General features: G+C 41.8%; 1 protein-coding gene across 4 annotated transcripts in view; it reads left to right on the forward strand.

Annotated features, from left to right (window-relative positions):
* The window catches only part of BACE2 (beta-secretase 2), a 125,378-nt gene that overhangs the window by 62,253 nt on the left and 41,189 nt on the right, over window positions 1–21,936 (forward strand). For all 4 annotated transcript variants that reach the window (XM_049874907.1, XM_049874909.1, XM_049874906.1 and 1 more), the window contains exon 3: window positions 16,183–16,399. In XM_049874907.1, the coding sequence (XP_049730864.1) occupies window positions 16,183–16,399 (217 nt within the window). The remainder of the gene's footprint in view (window positions 1–16,182; window positions 16,400–21,936) is intronic.

Below are 21,936 nucleotides of genomic sequence, written 5' to 3' on the forward strand. Positions count from 1 at the left end.
ACATCCCTGATGGATTGCTGCTTCTGAGAACCGGGAATGGACATTGCAGGTGCAAAGCCAATCTGGGGTTCTCTCGATATAGTTAATTAATATGCAGAGCAATTGAGGGTTAAAACACTTTAGTGCCAAGACGCAGGATGTTAGAAAATGATGGAACAGTGCATTTTTTAAAATTAAAGTGCTAGAAATGATACACTAACAATCCTTGTTGTTGCTGATGCTGCTGTGTGCCGTCAAGTCAATTCCAACTCATCAAGACCCCATGTGACAGAGTAGAAGTGCCCTATAGGTTTTCTTGGCCATAATCTTTATGGGAGCAGATTGCCAGGTCTCTCTCTGGCAGAGTCTGAGTGGGTTCGAATGGCCAGCCTTTTCCTTAGCAGCTGAGTGTTTAACCATTGTGCCACCAGGGCTGCCTATAGTTTGTCTTTGGTGTTTTTCACTCCTTGAAATTTATTTCAAGTAGCCTGGAGAGCATGAGTTTAAGATTATTTTACTCTCATGTTATCTAGGACTGTACTGGCCACTAGGGTAGCTATAAGCCACATGTGGCAATTTAAATTTAAATTAATTAGTGTTAAATAAAACAAAAAAATCCAATTTTTCAGTTGCACTAATCAAATTTCAGCATGTGAAAGCTGGACAATGAATAAGGAAGTCCGAAGAACTGATGCATTTGAATTACGGTGTTGCTGAAGAATATTGAATATACCATGGACTGCCAAAAGAACGAACAAACCTGTCTTGGAAGAAGTACAGCCAGAATGCTCCTTGGAAGTGAGAATGGCAAGACTTCGTCTCACATACTTTGGACATGTCATCAGGAGGGACCAGTCCCTGGAAAAGGACGTCAGGCTTGGTAAAGTAGAGGGCCAGCGAAAAAGAGAAAGACCCCGAACAAGATGGATTAACACAATGGCTGCAACAATGGGCTCAAGTACAACGGTTGTGAGGATGGCACAGGACTGGGCAGTGTTTCATTCTGTTGTACGAAGGGTCGCTTTGAGTCGGAACCAACTCAATGTCACCTAACAACAGCAGTGATCAAATTTCAAGTGCTTGGTAGCCACGTGTGGTTGCCATATTGGCCAGTGCAAGTACAGATGTTCTTATGATCACAGAAAGTTCTACTGGACGGCACTGATCTAGAACATAGTAGAACTCTACCTTTTAGAAACCTGTCCCACGAGAGCTTGAAGACTCCTCTACCGCCTTCTGATAACCTTAACTAAGTTTTCCCACATAGACATGTCCCTTTTAATGGGGGTAGTTGAACATTAGAATGAGACAGTTTGGGGTATTCAGTGAGAATAGCTCTCTATAGGAGCATTTTCTAGAAAAAATTAAAATTTAATTTAAAATCCTAATTTTAGTAAAAAATTAAATCTGTTAAATTTTCTAACAGTTGATCATAGATTGACTAAAGGTATTAGAAAATTATATTAAAATCAGTTGCCCTCCAGTTGATTGTGAATCGTGGCGACTCCATGTGTGTCAGAGTAGAGCTGTGCTCTGTAGGGTTTTCAGTAGCTGATTTTTCAATGGCCGATTGCCAGGCCTTTCTTCAGAGGCAACTCTGGGTGGACTTGAACCATCAGCCTTTTGGTTAGTAGCTGAGCACATTAACCTTTATACCACCCAGCTATTTTTTGTTGAATACTTGCTGTATTTCAGGTTCTATTCCAAAATCTTTGCAGTATTAACTCTTTTAATTTTATTAATCAATGCCATGAGATAGGATACTGTATTATCATTTTTCAGTGGAAGAAACTGAGGCATGAGGGTAGTTAAATAACTTAGCCCAGGGTCACACAGCTTAGTGGTCGAACTGGTATTTGAACCTCAAATTAGTTTGCCTGATATTTTAAAATTAACATCGTATTTTTCCTGATCGTAAAAGTTATACATGCAAAAAATGTGGAAAAGCCTAACCATAGGAATGAGCTTCCCCCAAAAGCCCACCACCGAGGGGTCATCCCTGCTAATATTTTAGTGTAATAGATTGTTTTGAAGAAGATTCTGCCACCTATACAATTTTTCTCTTAGAATTTTTCTGTATCATTGATAAATTCTTAGTGTATACCATTTTGCAGTGCTATATAATATTCCATCATGTGGACGTGTCGTAATTAACTGTTTCTACTGGGTGTTTGGATTGTTTACAGTTCTCTGCTATTATAAATAAAACATAACGACTGTCTTTGTACATGAATCTCTGCCTGTGTAGTGGGTATTTCTTTAAGATCAGATTCTCGGAAGTACAATTACTGAATTAAAGACGGTTAACATTTTAAACCTCATGGGAGGTTTAAAAAAAAATTCACCTCATCCCTGACTTAACTTACTCCCTGAGCCCCAGTAAATCTCCAGGGGTTCGTGTGATCCTAGAGCAAAGACTCACAAATATGGATTAAATTTGCAGAGACTTGATATGAAAAAACACTGCAGGCACAAAGAAACACTTGGAGAATGATCCATTTGGTAGTCTGACACTTATGTTAGAATTTGATAGTTTTTTTCAGGCGCGTGTAGTTTGAATGCCCAGATTTCTATCTAAGCTCTTCTTTGTGTTCCTTCCTTTAGTCCTACAGAATCTTCAAACTCGTTGGGCATAAGAACTATCTGATAACGGCTGGACACCCCAGTCACGCCTTCTGAGCCTGGGGACAGTTTGAGGGGATTTTCAGAGATAATCTTGGTTATGTTTAAAACCTTCTAGGGGTTTCTCATCTCCCTCAGGGTAAAGCCTATAATCTTCAAGGACTCACAAGGCCTTTCCTTTCCCCCAGCTCTCTGACCACAGCCCCCCTCCCCTCTTTCACCTGCTTTGGCTCCACTGGCCCCCTTAGTCCTGTTGATATCAACCACGCTCCTACCCCCAGGACCTTGACACCTTCTGTCTCCCCTTCCCAGGATGTCCTTCCCCCAGGGTACAGCATAACTTATTGTCTGTTCAGGTCTCATACAAATGCCCTCGTATCACAGACTCCTCCCCGGCCACCTGGTCTCTCACGCTTCCCTCACCCCACTTGATTCCCTAGTAGCTCTTATCACCACCTCAAATTTTATGTATTTATTTGTGGGCTGCCTGTCTCTCTCACTAGAGTGTAAGCTTCCAGGGGGTAGGAATTTCATCGATTCTATCCAGTGCCCTGGCGCCCTGGAGGCACAGTGGTTAACAGTTTGACTACTAATCAAAAGGTCGGCAGTTCAGATCCACCAGGCTTTCCTTGGAAACCCTATGGGGCAGTTCTGCTTTGTCCTATAGGGTAGCTATGAGTTGGAGTCGAGTTGATGGCAACGGATTTTTTTTTTTTTTTTTTTTTATCCATTGCTGTGTCTCCTTAGATTAGAACAGTGCTTGTCCCAGAGCAGGTGCTCCATAAATATTCATTGAATGAATGAACAAGTGATAGCAGGGATTCACTCTTCCCCTGGACATTAACTTCAGATCACCCCAGAAGGATACATGCCACTCTATTCCCAATTGTTGCCAAATAACAATCACATTGATTTTCAGTCCTTGTAGTGGTGTGGGAAAATGTCAACTTCACAGCACCCTCACCAGTGTGAGGTGTTCTGATTGTAAAGCCTTGGGGAACAGGTCACTGCCCAATCTTGTTTGTGTTATTGTATTTTAACAGCATCTGTTATCGTTGGGTGCTGTTCAGTCAGTTCAACTCATAGCGACCCCATGTGACAGAGTAGAACTGCCTTTCTTGGCTGTAAGGTTTATGGAAGCAGATTGCCAGGCCTTTCTTCCGAGGAGCTGCTGGGTGGGTTCAAACTGCCAACCTTTCAGTTAGCAGCCAAGTGCCTAACCGTTGCACCCCCAGGGCTCCTTCCAGTCACTCTTAGGGTTTTTGGATGTTGGGTTGTGGATCATGTTACATGACTCCTATCACAGTGGGCCATTATGTGTTTTGGTATGAGTATAACCCGCCCATCATGAGCATGACGGCCTTGAGAAAGAGGCTGTGACATCACGAGGCAACACGGGCCCTGAGGAGGAGGGGCCCTGGCTTTGGTAGGTCTGGCTTGGTCTTTTTTTTTTTTTTTTTTATAACTTTTATTAAGCTTCAAGTGAACGTTTACAAATCCAATCAGTCTGTCACATATAAGTTTACATACATCTCACTCCCTACTCCCACTTACTCTCCCCGTCTTGAGTCAGCCCTTTCAGTCTCTCCTTTCTTGACAATTTTGCCGGCTTCCCTCTCTCTCTATCCTCCCATCCCCCCTCCAGGCAAGAGTTGCCAACACAATCTCAAGTGTCCACCTGATATAATTAGCTCACTCTTCATCAGCATCTCTCTCCCACCCGCTGACCAGTCCCTTTCATTTCTGAAGAGTTGTCTTCGGGGATGGTTCCTGTCCTGTGTCAGCTGAAGGTCTGGGGAGCATGGCCGCCGGGATTCCTCCAGTCTCAGTCAGACCATTAAGTTTGGTCTTGTTATGAGAATTTGGGGTCTGCATCCCACTGATCTCCTGCTCCCTCAGGGGTCCTCTGCTGAGCTCCCTGTCAGGGCAGTCATCGATTGTGGCCGGGCACCAACTAGTTCTTCTGGTCTCAGGATGATGTAGGTCTCTGGTTCATGTGGCCCTTTCTGTCTCTTGGGCTCTTAGTTGTTGTGTGACCTTGGTGTTCTTCATTTTCCTTTGCTCCAGGTGGGTTGAGACCAATTGCTGCATCTTAGATGGCTGCTTGTTAGCATTTAAGACCCCAGACGCCACATTTCGAAGTGGGATGCAGAATGATTTCATAATAGAATTATTTTGCCAATTGACTTAGAAGTCCCCGCAAACCATGTTCCCCAGACCCCCGCGCTTGCTCCGCTGACCTTTGAAGCATTCATTTTATCCCGGAAACTTCTTTGCTTTTGGTCCAGTCCAATTGAGCTGACCTTCCATGTATTGAGTGTTGTCTTTCCCTTCACCTAAAGCAGTTCTTATCTACTGATTAATCAATAAAAAACCCTCTCCCACCCTCCCTCCCTCCCCCCCTCGTAACCACAAAAGTATGTGTTCTTCTCAGGTTTACTATTTCTCAAGATCTTATAATAGTGGTCTTATACAATATTTGTCCTTTTGCCTCTGACTCATTTCGCTCAGCATAATGCCTTCCAGGTTCCTCCATGTTATGAAATGTTTCAGAGATTCGTCACTGTTCTTTATCGATGCGTAGTATTCCATTGTGTGAATATACCACAATTTATTTACCCATTCATCCGTTGATGGACACCTTGGTTGCTTCCAACTTTTTGCTATTGTAAACAGAGCTGCAATAAACATGGGTGTGCATATATCTGTTTGTATGAAGGCTCTTTTATCTCTAGGGTATATTCCTAGGAGTGGGATTTCTGGGTTGTATGGTAGTTCTATTTCTAACTGTTTAAGATAACGCCAGATAGATTTCCAAAGTGGTTGTACCATTTTACATTCCCACCAGCAGTGTATGAGAGTTCCAATCTCTCCGCAGCCTCTCCAACATTTATTATTTTGTGTTTTTTGGATTAATGCCAGCCTTGCTGGTGTGAGATGGAATCTCATCGTAGTTTTAATTTGCATTTCTCTAATGGCTAATGATTGAGAGCATTTTCTCATGTATCTGTTGGCTGCCTGAATATCTTCTCTAGTGAAATGTGTGTTCATATCCTTTGCCCACTTCTTGATTGGGTTGTTTGTCTTTTTGTGGTTGAGTTTTGACAGAATCATGTAGATTTTAGAGATCAGGCGCTGGTCGGAGATGTCATAGCTGAAAATTCTTTCCCAATCTGTAGGTGGTCTTTTTACTCTTTTGGTGAAGTCTTTAGATGAGCATAGGTGTTTGATTTTTAGGAGCTCCCAGTTATCGGGTTTCTCTTCATCATTTTTGGTAATGTTTTGTATTCTGTTTATAACTTGTATTAGGGCTCCTAGGGTTGTCCCAATTTTTTCTTCCATGATCTTTATCGTTTTAGTCTTTATGTTTAGGTCTTTGATCCACTTGGAGTTAGTTTTTGTGCATGGTGTGAGGTATGGGTCCTGTTTCATTTTTTTGCAAATGGATATCCAGTTATGCCAGCACCATTTGTTAAAAAGGCTATCTTTTCCCCAGTTAATTGACACTGGTCCTTTGTCAAATATCAGCTGCTCATACGTGGATGGATCTATGTCTGGGTTCTCAATTCTGTTCCATTGGTCTATGTGTCTGTTGTTGTACCAATACCAGGCTGTTTTGACTACTGTGGCTGTATAATAGTTTCTGAAGTCAGGTAAGGTGAGGCCTCCCACTTTCTTCTTCTTTTTCAGTAGTGCTTTGCTTATCCGGGGCTTCTTTCCGTTCCATATGAAATTGGTGATTTGTTTCTCTATCCCCTTAAAATATGACATTGGAATTTGGATCGGAAGTGCGTTAAATGTATAGATGGCTTTTGGTAGAATAGACATTTTTACTATGTTAAGTCTTCCTATCCATGAGCAAGGTATGTTTTTCCACTTAAGTATGTCCTTTTGAATTTCTTGTAGTAGAGCTTTGTAGTTTTCTTTGTATAGGTCTTTTACATCCTTGGTAAGATTTATTCCTAAGTATCTTATCTTCTTGGGGGCTATTGTGAATGGTATTGATTTGGTTATTTCCTCTTCGGTGTTCTTTTTGTTGATGTAGAGGAATCCAAGTGATTTTTGTATGTTTATTTTATAACCTGAGACTCTGCCAAACTCTTCTATTAGTTTCAGTAGTTTTCTGGAGGATTCCTTAGGGTTTTCTGTGTATATAATCATGTCATCTGCAAATAGTGATAACTTTACTTCTTCCTTGCCAATCCGGATACCTTTTATTTCTTTGTCTAGCCTGATTGCCCTGGCTAAGACTTCCAACACGATGTTGAATAAGAGCGGTGATAAAGGGCATCCTTGTCTGGTTCCCGTTCTCAAGGGAAATGCTTTCAGGTTCTCTCCATTTAGAGTGACATTGGCTGTTGGCTTTGCATAGATGCCCTTTATTATGTTGAGGAATTTTCCTTCAATTCCTATTTTGGTAAGAGTTTTTATCATGAATGGGTGTTGGACTTTGTCAAATGCCTTTTCTGCATCAATTGATAAGATCATGTGGTTTTTGTCTTTTGTTTTATTTATGTGATGGATTACATTAATGGTTTTTCTGATATTAAACCAGCCTTGCATACCTGGTATAAATCCCACTTGATCAGGGTGAATTATTTTTTTGATGTGTTGTTGGATTCTATTGGCTAGAATTTTGTTGAGGATTTTTGCATCAATGTTCATGAGGGATATAGGTCTATAATTTTCTTTTTTTGTAATGTCTTTACCTGGTTTTGGTATCAGGGAGATGGTGGCTTCATAGAATGAGTTGGGTAGTATTCCGTCATTTTCTATGCTTTGGAATACCTTTAGTAGTAGTGGTGTTAACTCTTCTCTGAAAATTTGGTAGAACTCTGCAGTGAAGCCGTCCGGGCCGGGACTTTTTTTTGTTGGGAGTTTTTTGATTACCGTTTCAATCTCTTTTTTTGTTATGGGTCTATTTAGTTGTTCTACTTCTGAATGTGTTAGTTTAGGTAGGTAGTGTTTTTCCAGGAATTCATCCATTTCTTCTAGGTTTTCAAATTTGTTAGAGTACAATTTTTCATAATAATCTGAAATGATTCTTTTAATTTCATTTGGTTCTGTTGTGATGTGGTCCTTCTCATTTCTTATTCGGGTTATTTGTTTCCTTTCCTGTATTTCTTTAGTCAGTCTAGCCAATGGTTTATCAATTTTGTTAATTTTTTCAAAGAACCAGCTTTTGGCTTTGTTAATTCTTTCAATTGTTTTTCTGTTCTCTAATTCATTTAGTTCAGCTCTAATTTTTATTATTTGTTTTCTTCTGGTGCCTGATGGATTCTTTTGTTGCTCACTTTCTATTTGTTCAAGTTGTAGGGACAGATCTCTGATTTTGGCTCTTTCTTCTTTTTGTATGTGTGCATTTATTGATATAAATTGGCCTCTGAGCACTGCTTTTGCTGTGTCCCAGAGGTTTTGATAGGAAGTATTTTCATTCTCGTTGCTTTCTATGAATTTCCTTATTCCCTCCTTGATGTCTTCTATAACCCAGTCTTTTTTCAGGAGGGTATTGTTCATTTTCCAAGTATTTGATTTCTTTTCCCTCGTTTTTCTGTTATTGATCACTAGTTTTATTGCCTTGTGATCTGAGAAGATGCTTTGTAATATTTCGATGTTTTGGACTCTGCAAAGGTTTGTTTTATGTCCTAATATGTGGTCTATTCTAGAGAATGTTCCATGTGCGCTGGAAAAAAAAGTATATTTTGCAGCAGTTGGGTGGAGAGTTCTGTATAAGTCAATGAGGTCAAGTTGGTTGATTGTTGTAATTAGATCTTCCGTGTCTCTGTTGAGCTTCTTGCTGGATGTCCTGTCCTTCTCCGAAAGTGGTGTGTTGAAGTCTCCTACTATAATTGTGGAGGTATCTATCTCGCTTTTCAGTTCTGTTAAAATTTGATTTATGTATCTTGCAGCCCTGTCATTGGGTGCGTAAATATTTAATATGGTTATGTCTTCCTGATCAATTGTCCCTTTTATCATTATATAGTGTCCTTCTTTATCCTTTGTGGTGGATTTAAGTCTAAAGTCTATTTTGTCAGAAATTAATATTGCTACTCCTCTTCTTTTTTGCTTATTGTTTGCTTGATATACTTTTTTCCATCCTTTGAGTTTTAGTTTATTTGAGTCTCTAAGTCTAAGGTGTGTCTCTTGTAGGCAGCATATAGATGGATCGTGTTTCTTTATCCAGTCTGTGACTCTCTGTCTCTTTATTGGTGCATTTAGTCCATTTACATTCAGGGTAATTATAGATAAGTAAGTTTTTAGTGCTGTCATTTTGATGCCTTTTTATGTGTGTTGTTGACAATTTCATTTTTCCACATACTTTTTTGTGCTGAGGCGTTTTTCTTAGTAAATTGTGAGATCCTCATTTTCATAGTGTTTGACTTTATGTTAGTTGAGTCGTTACGTTTTTCTTGGTTTTTGTCTTGAGTTATAGAGTTGTTATACCTTTTTGTGGTTACCTCATTATATACCCCTATTTTTCTAAGTAAAAACCTAACTTGTATTGTTCTATATCGCCTTGTATCACTCTCCATATGGCAGTTCAATGCCTCCTGTATTTAGTCCCTCTTTTTGATTATTGTGATCTTTTACCTATTGACTTCCATGATTCCCTGTTATGTGTATTTTTTTTTTTTTAATTAATCTTAATTTGTTTGTTTTTGTGATTTCCCTATTTGAGTTGATATCAGGACGTTCTGTTTTGTGACCTTGTGTTGTGCTGATATCTGATATTATTGGTTCTCTGACCAAACAATATCCTTTAGTATTTCTTGTAGCTTTGGTTTGGTTTTTGCAAATTCTCTAAACTTGTGTTTGTCTGTAAATATCTTAATTTCGCCTTCATATTTCAGAGAGAGTTTTGCTGGATATATGATCCTTGGCTGGCAGTTTTTCTCCTTCAGTGTTCTGTATATGTCGTCCCATTCCCTTCTTGCCTGCATGGTTTCTGCTGAGTAGTCAGAACATATTCTTATTGATTCTCCCTTGAAGGAAACCTTTCTTTTCTCCCTGGCTGCTTTTAAAATTTTCTGTTTATCTTTGGTTTTGGTGAGTTTGATGATAATATGTCTTGGTGTTTTTCTTTTTGGATCAATCTTAAATGGGGTTCGATGAGCATCTTGGATAGATATCCTTTCGTCTTTCATGATGTCAGGGAAGTTTTCTGTCAGAAGTTCTTCAACTATTTTCTCTGTGTTTTCTGTCCCTCCTCCCTGTTCTGGGACTCCAATCACCCGCAGGTTATCCTTCTTGATAGAGTCCCACATAATTCTTAGGGTTTCTTCATTTTTTTTAATTCTTTTATCTGATTTTTTTTCAGCTATGTTGGTGTTAATTCCCTGGTCCTCCAGATGTCCCAGTCTGCATTCTAATTGCTCGAGTCTGCTCCTCTGACTTCCTATTACGTTGTCTAATTCTGTTATTTTATTGTTAATCTTTTGGATTTCTACATGTTGTCTCTCTATGGATTCTTGCAACTTATTAATTTTTCCAGTATGTTCTTGAATAATCTTTTTGAGTTCTTCAACAGTTTTATCAGTGTGTTCCTTGGCTTTTTCTGCAGATATCCTAATTTCATTTGTGATATCATTAAGCATTCTGTAAATTAGTTTTTTATATTCTGTATCTGATAATTCCAAAATTGTATCTTCATTTGGGAAAGATTTTGATTCTTTTGTTTGGGGGGTTGGAGAAGCTGTCCCGGTCTGCTTCTTTAAGTGGTTTGATATGGATTGTTGTCTCCGAGCCATCACTGGGAAACTAGTTTTTCCAGAAAATCCGCTGCGTGCAGTCCTAATCCCTGCGGGACGGTTCCCCGGCTCGGATGCTGCTCTTTCTGCTCCAAGATCAGTCACTGCCTCCCGGGGACTTCTCCTACCGGCTGCGTCCCACGCCGCCCGTGGAACCAGCTGGTCCCCCTCCCGGGGTTAGTTCAGGGGGGTGGAGCAGGTCTCTGTGCTTGTGCCGTACCTGACTGGTACGCTGGCTCCAGGCTCTGGAAACAATCGCTACTTCCCCGTATTAGTTCGTTCTCCGTCTCTAAATCTGTGTTTGTTGTTCAGGGTTCGTAGATTGTTATGTATGTGATCGATTCACTTGTTTTTCCGTGTCTTTGTTGTAAGAGGGATCCGAGGTAGCGTCTGCCTAGTCCGCCATCTTCTGGCTTGGTCTTTATTCATCACATTGGTTGTATGTATGTTTCTGAAGCCCAGGCTGTAGCTGCCACAAGCTGGTGGAGCCTCTTTCTCAGCTCTGACACCTCCCTATGTCACAGGGCAGCACCCAGAGTCCCCGCAAAGCCAGAGGTGCCCAAATTGGGTTGTGCCCTTCAAAGGCTAGAGCAGTTAAGGATAGCACCTGGCTTAATGGAATTTAAGTTGGGCACCAAAAAAACCCAAATCAGTTACCATGACGTCAGCTCTGACTCGGGAACCCCACGTGTGTCGGAGTAGAGCTGCGCTCCGTGGGGTTTTCAGTGGCTGATTTTTCAAAAGTGTATCACTAGGCCTTTCTTCCGAGGCACCTCTGGGTGGACTCAAACCTCCAACATTTTGGTTAGCAGCTGAGCGCATTAACTGTTGCAGCGCCCAGGGACTCCAGCTTGGGCACATGGAAGAAATAAACTCAGGGACCATATGTTAACACCAGTGCTTCTTTTACACATGGAGTGGAAAACGCTGCTCCCTGAAAGTTAGTAAGGATGTTGGGGGGTGTCGCCATCATCTAGTGCTGCTATAACAGAAATACCACAAGTGGATGGCTTTAACAAACAAATGTATTTTCTCGCCATCTAGTAGGCTAGAAGTCCAAATTCAGGGTGTCAGCCAGGGAAAGGCTTTCTCTCTCTGTCGGCTCTGGAGGAAGGTCCTTGTCATCAGTCTTCCCTTGGTCTAGGAGCATCTCAGCGCAGGAACCTCAGGTCCAAAGGGTACGCTCTGCTCCCAGCACTGCTTTCTTGTTGGTATGAGGTCCCCGTGTCTCTCTGCTTGCTTCTCTCTTTCATCAAGAGATTGCCTCAAGACACAGTCCAATCCTGTTGGTTGAGTCCTGCCTCACTAACACAACTGCTGCCCTTCCTCCCTCATTAACATCCCAGAGGCAGGATTTACAACATATAGGAAAATCACACAATACCGGGAATCATGGCCCAGCTCAATTGATACACACATTTTTGGGGAGACGTAATTCAATCCACGACAGGGGAAGACCGTCACTTGGTTAACCTCGACACTGTTAATTATCAAGGATTGCGTACAGACCTTGAAAACATTATGCTGAGCAAAATAAGTCAGTTGCAAAAAGACAAATGTTGTATGATCCCACTTACATGAAATATCTAGACTAGGCAAATGGAAAGAAACCAAACTCTATTAGGGGTTACCAGGAGTGGCGGGAGCGGGGAAGAGGGTCTCCTTGCTTGGGGGTGCACTAGCTTTTTTTAAGGATGAAGGAAAAATTTGGAAAGAGACGGTGGTGATGTTTGTACAAGATGATAAACATGACGCATGTCACTGAATATTGCATGTAAAACATGTTGAAATGGCGAATGCTTTGTTATATATACTCGCCGCAATTTAAAAAATAGCAAATTTTAAAAGTGAAAAAGAATTCTAGGCTTTCTGTTTTTAGCACAGCTGTCTTTGCCAGGAAGGAGCCCTGGTGGCACAGTGGTTAAAGTGCCCGGCTGCTAACCGAAAGGTTGGTGGTTCAAACGCACCAGCTGCTCTGCATGAGAAGGATGTGGCAGTCTGTTTCCGTAAAGATTACAGCCTCGGAAACCCTATGGGGCAGTTCTACTCTGTCATATACAGTCACTGTGAGTTGGAATCTACTCAAAGGCAATGGGTTTGGTTTGCTTTTTGTCTTTGGTCTTTGCCAGGATGGGCAGCCGTCTCATCTTTGTGGTTTGGAGAACGGGACACAAAGACAAAATACAAATTAGCTGTAACAGAAATACCACAAAGTGGGGTGGCTTTAACCAACAGAAATTTGTTTTCTCAAGTTTAGGAGGCTAGAAGTTGAAATCAGGGCCCCGGCTCTAGGGGAAGGCTGTCTGTGTCTGTCGGCTGTGGGGAAGGTACTTCTTCCTTGGCTTCTTGGCAATTTTCATTTGGTATGGCACCCATCTTTCCCCATCTGTGCTTGCTTCTGTGTGCCTAATCTGCTCTTTCAATATCTCAAAAGGATTGGCTTAAGACACACCCTACACTGATATGGCCCAAATGGGATTACAACCACAAGTTTGTTGTTACTTGCCTTCGAGTCAGTTCTGACTCATAGCAACCCCTTGTACAACAGAAAAAAACACTGACCAGTCCTGTGCCATCCTTAAATCGTTGGTATATTTGAACCCATTGTTGCATCTGTCCCTCTCACTGAGGGTCTTCCCCTTTTTCGATGACCCTCTTCTTTACCAAGCATGATGTCCTTCTCCAGGAACTGCTCCCTCCTGATAACATGTCCAAAGTATATGCAATGAAATCTTGCCCTCCTTGTTCCAAGGAGCACTCTGGCTGTATTCCTTCCAAAACAGATTTTTCTTCATTCTTTTGGCAGTCCATGATATAGTCAATATTCTTCACCAATACCATAATTCAAAGGCATCAATTCTTCTTTGGTCTTCCTTATTCATCGTCTAGCTTTCACATGGATATGAGGCTACTGAAAGTATCGTTGCTTTGGTCAAGCGCACCTTAGTCCTCAAAATGACATCTTTGCTTTTGAACACTTTAAAGAGGTCTTTTGCAGCAGATTTGCTCGATGTAATATGGCATTTGATTTTCTGACTGCTGCTTCCATGGATGTTGATTGTGGATCCAAGTAAAATGAAATCCTTGACAACATAAGTCTTTTCTCCGTTTATCATGATGTTGCTTATTGGTCCAGTTGTGAGGACTTTTGTTTTCTTTATGTTGAGGTGTAATCTATACTGAAGGCTGTAGTCTTTGATCTTCACTGGTAAATGCTTCAAGTCCTCTTCACTTTCAGCAAACAAGGTTTTGTCATCTGCATAACGCAGGTTGCTAATGAGTCTTCCATCAGTTCTGATGCCACATTCTCACATAGCCCAGCTTCTCAAATTATTTGCTGAGCATACAGACTGAGTAAGCATGGTGAATGGATACAACCCTGACACACACCTTTCCTGATACGTTAAGCCACGCAATATCCCCTTGCTCTGTTTGAACTACTGCCTCTTGGTCTACGTATATACGTTCTGTACGAGCACAATTAAGTGTTCTGAAATCTCCATTCTTTACAATGTTATCCATAATTCATTATAATCCACACAGTCGGATGCCTTTGCATAGTCAATAAAACACAGATAAACATATTTCTGGTATTTTCTGTGTTCAGCCAAGATCCATTTGACATCAGTAATGATATCCCTCATTCCATGTCCTCTTCTGAATCCAGCTTGAATTCCTGGCAGTTCCCTGTCAATGTACTACTGCAGCTACTTTTGAATGATTTGAGCAAAATTTTACTTGTGTGTGATATTAATGGGGGACACTGGTGGCGTAGTGGTTAAGTGCTATGGGTGCTAACCAAAGGGTTGGCAGTTCAAATCTACCAGGCACTCTTTAGAAACCCTGGGGCAGTTCTACTCTGTCCTATAGGGTCACTATCAGTTGGAATCAATCTGATGGCAACAGGCTTGGTTTTTTTTTGTGTGTGTGATATTAATGATACTGTTCGATAATTTCCACATTCTCTCAGCTCACCTTTCTTTAGAATGGGCACATATATTAATCTTTTCCAGTCAGTTGGCCAAGTACCTGTCTTCCAAATTTCTTGGCATAGATGAGTGAGCACATCCAGTGCCGCATCCATTTGTTGAAACACCTCAGTTGGTATTCCATCAATTCCTGGAGCCTTATTTCTCATCAGTGCCTTCGGTGCAGCTTGAACTTCTTTCTTCGTTACCACTGGTTCTTGATCAGATGCTACCCCCTGCAATGGTTGACCATCAGCCAGTTCTTTTTGGTGTGGTGACTGTGTGTAGTCCTTCCATCTTCTTTGATGCTTCCCGCATCATTCATATTTTGCCCACAGAGTCCTTCAGAATTGCAACTCAAGGCTTGAATTTTTCTTCTGTTCTTTCAACTTGAGAAATCCAAAGCATGTTCTTCCCTTTTGGTTTTCTAACTCCAGGTCTTTGCATATTTCATTATAATATTTTACCTTGTATTCTCAAGCTGCCCTTTGAAATCTTCTGTTAAGCTCTTTTACTTCATCATTTCTTCCCTTTGCTTTAGCTTCGCTACGTTCAAGAGCAAGTTTCAGAGTCTCTTCTGAAATCCATTTTAGTCTTTTTTTTCCTTCCTGTCTTTTGAATGCCATTTTGTTTTCTTCGTATATGATATCCTTCATGTCTTCCCTCAACTCATCTGGTCTTTGGTCATTAGTGTTCAATGTGTCAAATCTATTATTGAGATGGTCTCCAGATTCAGGTGGGATGTACTCACGGTTGTATTTTGGCTGTTGTGAACTTGATTTAATTTTCTTCAGCTTCAACTTGAACTTGCATATGAGCAATTGATGATCTGTTTTGCAGTCGGCCCCTGGCCTTGTTCTGATTGATGATATGGAGTTTTCTATTGTCTCTTTCCACAGATGTAGTTGATTTGATTCCTGTGTTTTCCATCCAGTGAGGTCTACGTGTATAGTCGCCGTTTATGTTGTTGAAAAAAGGTATTTGTAATGAAGAAGTCAATGGTCTTGCAAAATTCTGTCATGCCATCTCCAGCATCATTTCCATCACCAAGGCCATATTTTCCAACTATCAATCCATCTTTGTTTCCAACTTTCACATTCCAATCACTAGTAATTATCAATGCATCGTGATTGCACGTTTGATCAATTTCAGACTGCAGAAATTGGTAAAAATCTTCAGTTTCTTCATCTCTGGCCTTAGTGGTTGGTGCATAAATCTGAGTAATAGTCGTATTAACTGGCCTTCTTTGTAGGCGTATGGATATTATCCTATCACTGATAGTGTTGTTCTTCAGCATAGACCTTGAAATGTTCTTTTTGATGATGAATGCAACACCATTCCTCTTCAAGTTATCATTCCCAGCATAGTAGATCATATGATCATCCTATTCAAAACGGCCAATACCAGTCCATTTCAGCTCACTAACGCCTAGAATATCGATGTTTATGGGTTCCATTTCATTTTTGATGATTTCCAATTTTCCTAGATTCATACTTTATACATTCCAGGTTCCGATTATTAATGGATGTTTGCAGTTGTTTCTTCTTATTTTGAGCCAAGCCACATCAGCAAATGAAGGTCCCAAAAGCTTGACTCCATCTACCTCGTTCAGGTCAACTCTGCTTTGAGGAGGTAGCTCTTCTCCAGTTGTATTTTGAGTACCTTCCAACCTGGGGGGCTCATCTATTGGTACTATATCAGACACTATCCCACTGCTATTCATAATATTTTCACTGGCCATTTTTTTCAGAAGTAGACCACAAGTATAGGGGTTAGGATTTACAACACAGACTTTTGGGGGTCACAATTCAATCCATAACACTCTGTAAAGGAGTAGCTCTGACAGCCTCTTCTGTGTCCTCCAGGTCCAGCACTTACCAGTCCAAGGGCTTCGATGTCACCGTGAAGTACACACAGGGGAGCTGGACGGGCTTAATGGGGGAGGACCTTGTCACCATCCCAAAAGGCTTTAACAGTTCTTTCCTCGTCAATGTCGCCACTATTTTTGAGTCAGAGAATTTCTTTTTGCCTGGGATTAAATGGAATGGAATACTTGGACTGGCTTATGCTACCCTAGCCAAGGTAAGGCTAATCTATTAATTTAAGTAAATCAAATAATGGGGCTGAGACTCTGAAACTAGGTAATAAAGGGGGCCACAAAATGTGTCCCAGGCCGTTGTTGGAGACAAATATAAACTTAACAGTGAGTATCGTGCTGAAAATAGACCAGTGTTCACACAATTAATTCTGTTTCTAAGCATGTTTTCAATTTAAGGTAAATAGCACTATTCTGTAAATCTTCTTGCAAGGTAGACTATTAGCATTACTTTTTTTGTTTTTTGTTTATTTTAGTTATATATTGAAAATGTTAACAGAATCTGAATCATTCTGATTATGGGGTTTGTTTAAGAGTTTTGATTGTTATTGTTGTTATCTACCATCAGGCTAGCCCCTGACTCATGGCGACTCCACACACAACAGAAGGAAATCCTGCCTGGTCCTATACCGTCCCCATGATCTGTTGCAGATTGGGGAGTTATGATCCATAGGGTTTTCACTGGCCGATTTTTTTGTCTTAATAATATTTTATTGTATTTTAGGTAAAAGTGTACACAGCAAATTTGGTTGCCCTTTAACAACCTTTATACAAATTGTTCCATGCCATTGGTTACAATTTTCACAACGTGTCAGCGTTCTCCTTATTTCCATTCTGTTGTTCTGTTTCCATTTAAATTGTTCCATGCCATTGGTTACAATTTTCACAACGTGTCAGCGTTCTCCTTATTTCCATTCTGTTGTTCTGTTTCCATTTATGTAGCTTCCCTGCCCCTCCTTAGCTTTTCGTCTTTGCATTAGAGTAAATGTTGACTGTTTGGTCCCATATAGTTGATTATTTAAGGGGAACATACTTCTCATCATTGGTATTGTTTATTTTATAACCCAATTATTAGTTGGCTGAAAGATGACCTCTGAGAATGGCTTCAGTTCCAAGTTCAAAAGGTATATTATGGAGATCGTTTCGGGGGTTCCTCTAGTCTCTATCAGTCCAGTAAGTCTGGTCCTTTTTTTAGAAAGTTGTATTTCATTCTACATTTTTCTCCCATTCTATCCAGGACCATCTATTATATCCCTGGCCAGAACAGTTAGTAGTGGTAGCCGGGCATCATCTAGTTTTTCTGTTCTCAAGCTAGATGTGGCTATGGTTAGTGTGGGCTGTTAGTCCTGTGGACTATTCTCTTCTTTGAGTTTTTTGTTTCCTTCATTCTCTTTTGCTCCAGATGAGTGGAGACCAAGAGTTGTATCTCAGGTGGCCGCTCACAGCTTTTAAGACCCCAGATGCTGCTCACCAAGCTAGGATGTAGAGCATTATCTTTATGAACTATGTTATGCCAATTGACTGAATCGTGTCCCATAAGACTATGGCCCCAAGCCTTTTAACTCAGTAAACCAATCCCATGTGGTGTCTGGATATGTCTAGGAAGTCTCCGTAACTGTGCCCCCATATGCTTCATTGTATATGTGAACATCTATGCAGCACATAAATCATGTATATACAGATGCCCACAGATGCACCTACGCATGCACCCATGTGTGCTCACATATGCCTTCTTGTATACATACACGCATACGTATCTACCTATGTAACCACAGATGTGTTTTTGGGTTGTTATTACTGTTGTTGCAAAATATCAATGTGTTACAGCATTTACCAAAATTGATCCTTATTCTTGCATACTTCTTAGTATCTTCATTTATTTTGTTCATGCTGTGCAGGCTTCACCCATGTTTGGGATCGCCTTTCCCATCACCAAAAATAACAAGTGTCCACTATCTAGAAAGCGATTTCCTTTCCCCCTCCCATCCCTGGCAACCATCGAAGAGTGTGGCTTTCTGTGTGCGTACAGATTCTTGACTCTTTATAAAAGTGAGTCCATACAATGACTTAAAAGAAAACACCCATTATCCTTTATTTATTATGTATTATTATGGAAATCGTGTGTGCGTGATGTGGGGCTTACCTGGACCTGAACGTTGGCAGGCAGAGAGCCCTCTGCCAGGCCGAGTGCAGCTTGTGTTGCTTCCCCTTCACTCCTGGGCACCTCCGAGGAGCCACCTGGGACCTGAGCATAGATGTCCTGAGGGCATGCCCCAGGACTGTCCGCCACGGGAAGTAGTGGAGAACCAGGGAGAAATTTTGGAACCCTTGCTCTCATCAGCATCAGAACCTTCACAAGATGGGGAAGACAGAACTGAATGCTCTCAAAACACTTGTACTTGGGACTGACCCAAAGGGAATCATGTTCAGATGCAGGAGGTTGGCTCGCTGGCTGGTAGGGAAATTTCCACCAGGTAGGGTTGCCAGAGGTGGATTAGACGCCAGCCAGGGTGCGTACCTGGGCTCTTGAAGACCCGGTTGGTTCGCGTACACTGGAGGAAAGCAGAAAGAGGTCACCTCTCCTGGCCCTGTAACTGGGCACCGCACCTTGGCCTGATGCTGCTCAATGTCAGGCTTTGAGCCAGAGCTAAGTGTTGAAGAAAAAAGAGGCATGATTGTAGGAGCAGCAGGCCCAGCGACAACCTAGCCTCCCTTGATCCTACCTTGTGGGAATATTTGTTCCAGCTCAAGTTTATTAGCAAATGGGGGGGGGGGGGCCTCCCAGCCTTGTGGCTTCACAAGAGCAAAGAATAACAATTACTGAGTCTGCTAGTCCCTGGTTTGTGTAAACAGTTAACACACTTGGCTCTAACAGACAGTTTGGCAGTTTGAGTCCACCCAGAGGTGCCTCAGAAGAAAGGCTCGGTGATCTACTTCCAAAAGATTAGCCATTGAAAACTGTGGGGACCACAGGCCTGCTCTGACACACAGGGGGTCACCACGAGTTGGAATCAACTCCCAGCGCCTGGTTGTTTTTTATTAGGCACGGGACTGAGAACATGACAGGGTGTCAGTTCACTCAATTCTTACGACGACTCCATGAGGTGTACTTGGTAAGGCCATATTATCCCCATTTTAGAGATGTAAAGGCTGAGGGTCAGCGAGGTTTGCTCCCTTGTGCAGGTTGGTCAGAACGCAGAGCACTGTGTGCACTGCCCACTCTGTGTCTAAGGAATCTGGCTGGGCAACGCGCCCCTTTCTCCTTGGTATCGTAGGATGAGCTTAATCTGGGATTTGCAGACTGAAAATAATTTATATTCCCGAATATGTTTTCACTGACACTGTGACCTCAGGCAAAACGTTTCATCATAATGACTGTTTGGAAAAGCAAGATATGAGTATGCTTGATTTTATGCTAATTATTCAGAAGATGATAGAATAAACCTAAATGATGTGGGATTAGTAATATGTAAACTTCCGTGATTGCGGGCAACTTTGCGGGTATTTGAGTGTCAGGATGCCTCAAAAAGACCCTGTATCTTTTTGTCTATGAAATTCCAAGGAGATTACCAACAATTGGCTTCACGAACCCCAGGTTTGGGGAGGCAGTCATGGGATTTGGGCAAAGTGGAGCAGAGCTGGAAACAGGACTGACAGGGCCCCCAGAGGGTGGCCTGGGTTAGTTCCAAAGATAGAGCTGGAACAACTGGGCCAAGCCATCAGTGGTGGTCATAGTGCCTCACAGCCTTTGGTCAGTGCTAACTGCTTTGCACCAAGGCTGTGCATCAGAACCGCCTAGAGGGCTTCACACCCCATAGATGCCCAGGCCTACTGCAGACCTACTGAGCCAATTCCTCTTGGAGTTAGTCCTGGGTAACCCTATTTTTTTAAAAGCTCTGGAGGGATTTTGAGGTGCAGTCCTAGTGAAGAACCATTTGTCAGAATATTAATAGACCTTTACTATGTGCCAGGCATTGTTCCAAGCTCTTTCTATGTATTAACCCATTTAATACATACAACCTTTTAGGAGGTTATTGTCACCCTCATCTTACAGATGAGGAAACAAAGGAATAAGTCACACAATTAGCAAGTGAGAGAGCCAGGATTCAATTCCAGAAAGTGAGCGAAAGGAGAACGCCAGACCAGGTCGCCAGTAGACACATCCCATTTCAGGAGAACACTTTCCCTGATTCATTGACCCAGACGCTAAGCCTTTCAACAAAGATGACATAGACTGTGCCAAATTCCGCCATAGAACTCTATAGAAGCCAAGAAAGAAATCCGTAGGAGGCCAAATACAAATGGACTAAACGAACAGAAAGATTTATATCTACTTGATAATGGAACTCTACGTTCACTACCTCCAACACTATAGTTTTCGTTTTTATAGATAATAAATCATCACTCCTTACGTCAACCATAGGTGCCTAGAGTAGACCTAGAGCACCTGCGCTACCACAATTCGCTGTGACGTGTTTATCAAAAACTAACAACTCATAGTGACTAATTCTGGTATCTCCCAAGTTGTCAAAGTCAACTCTAAACTCAAGCCTGTTACCTTCCTCTCTGACCGCCAGTACCCCCGGCCCACCCCAAACTCAGAGCTGTTCCCAGGAGATCATTCCTTTTCCTTTTGGTCCATCGGGGGAAATGGTGGTGTTTTCAGAATGTGTAGTTACATACCACAAAGGCACAGAGCAAACTAGGCCTGGTGAAATGTTGTTGTTAGTTGCAGTTAGTTGCAGTTGACTCTGACTCATGTCTACCTTATGTGTAACAGAATGAAACATTGCCTGGTCCGGTGCCATCTTCATGGTCTTTGGTGTATTTGAGTCCATTGTTGTGGCTGGCTTTTGTGTCAGTCTCCCTCATTGAGGGTTTCCCTCACTTCTGTTGGTCTGCTACTATACCAGGGTCCCTGGGTGGTGCAGTGGTTAAAAGTGGCAACTGCTAACAAAAACATCAGCAGTTCAAATCTACCAGCCACTCCTTGGAAACCCCATGAGGCAGTTCTACTCTGTCCTATGCATTGGACACTATGAATTGGAATCAACTCGATGGCAGTGGGTTTGATTTGGTTGGTTTACTAACCTCAAGGTTGGCAGTTCAAACCCATCCAGCATCACCATGAACCTGGTAATCTGCTTCTATAAAGAGTACAGCCAGGAAAACCCTATGGAGCATTTCAACTCTGCAACATGTGGGTCGCTGTGAGTTGAAATTGACTTGCCGGCAACGGATTTGGTGTTTTTTTTTTTTTTTTCCTACTTTACCGAACATGAGGTCCTTCTTTAATGATCTTTCCTGATGACGTGTCCAAGGTCAGCGAGTTCAAATCTCAATATCCTCGCATCTGAGGAACATTCGGGTTGTATGTATGGCAAAAAAAAAAACAAAAAACAGGGAGGGATAATAAGGCTTTTTCACCTTCAAGATTGTGTAGCATTGTTCCTTTTGCTGCCGCTTGCCCTATCTCCAGAGTTTAGGAGACAGCTTGCCAAGAGCTCTAAACTCTCAGATCTAAACCTTCTCTCACCACCTGGGGTCTGGGATGAGCTGTCCTCAGGGATCAGTCATCTCTCATTGGTGTGGTGGACCAACTGGGGCTGAGAAAGGTGAATAAAAACTTCAGAAGCAAGGTGGCTCCTAAAGAGACTGCTGTCTCCTTACTCTGGAAAGTCTAGGATTAGAACCCACCACCCCCGCAGTAACCTACCTCCACACCTCGTCACGCCCACCTCAC

The sequence above is a fragment of the Elephas maximus genome, chromosome 2 (genome assembly GCF_024166365.1).
Source record: "Elephas maximus indicus isolate mEleMax1 chromosome 2, mEleMax1 primary haplotype, whole genome shotgun sequence".
In the NCBI taxonomy this organism is placed as follows: domain Eukaryota; kingdom Metazoa; phylum Chordata; class Mammalia; order Proboscidea; family Elephantidae; genus Elephas; species Elephas maximus.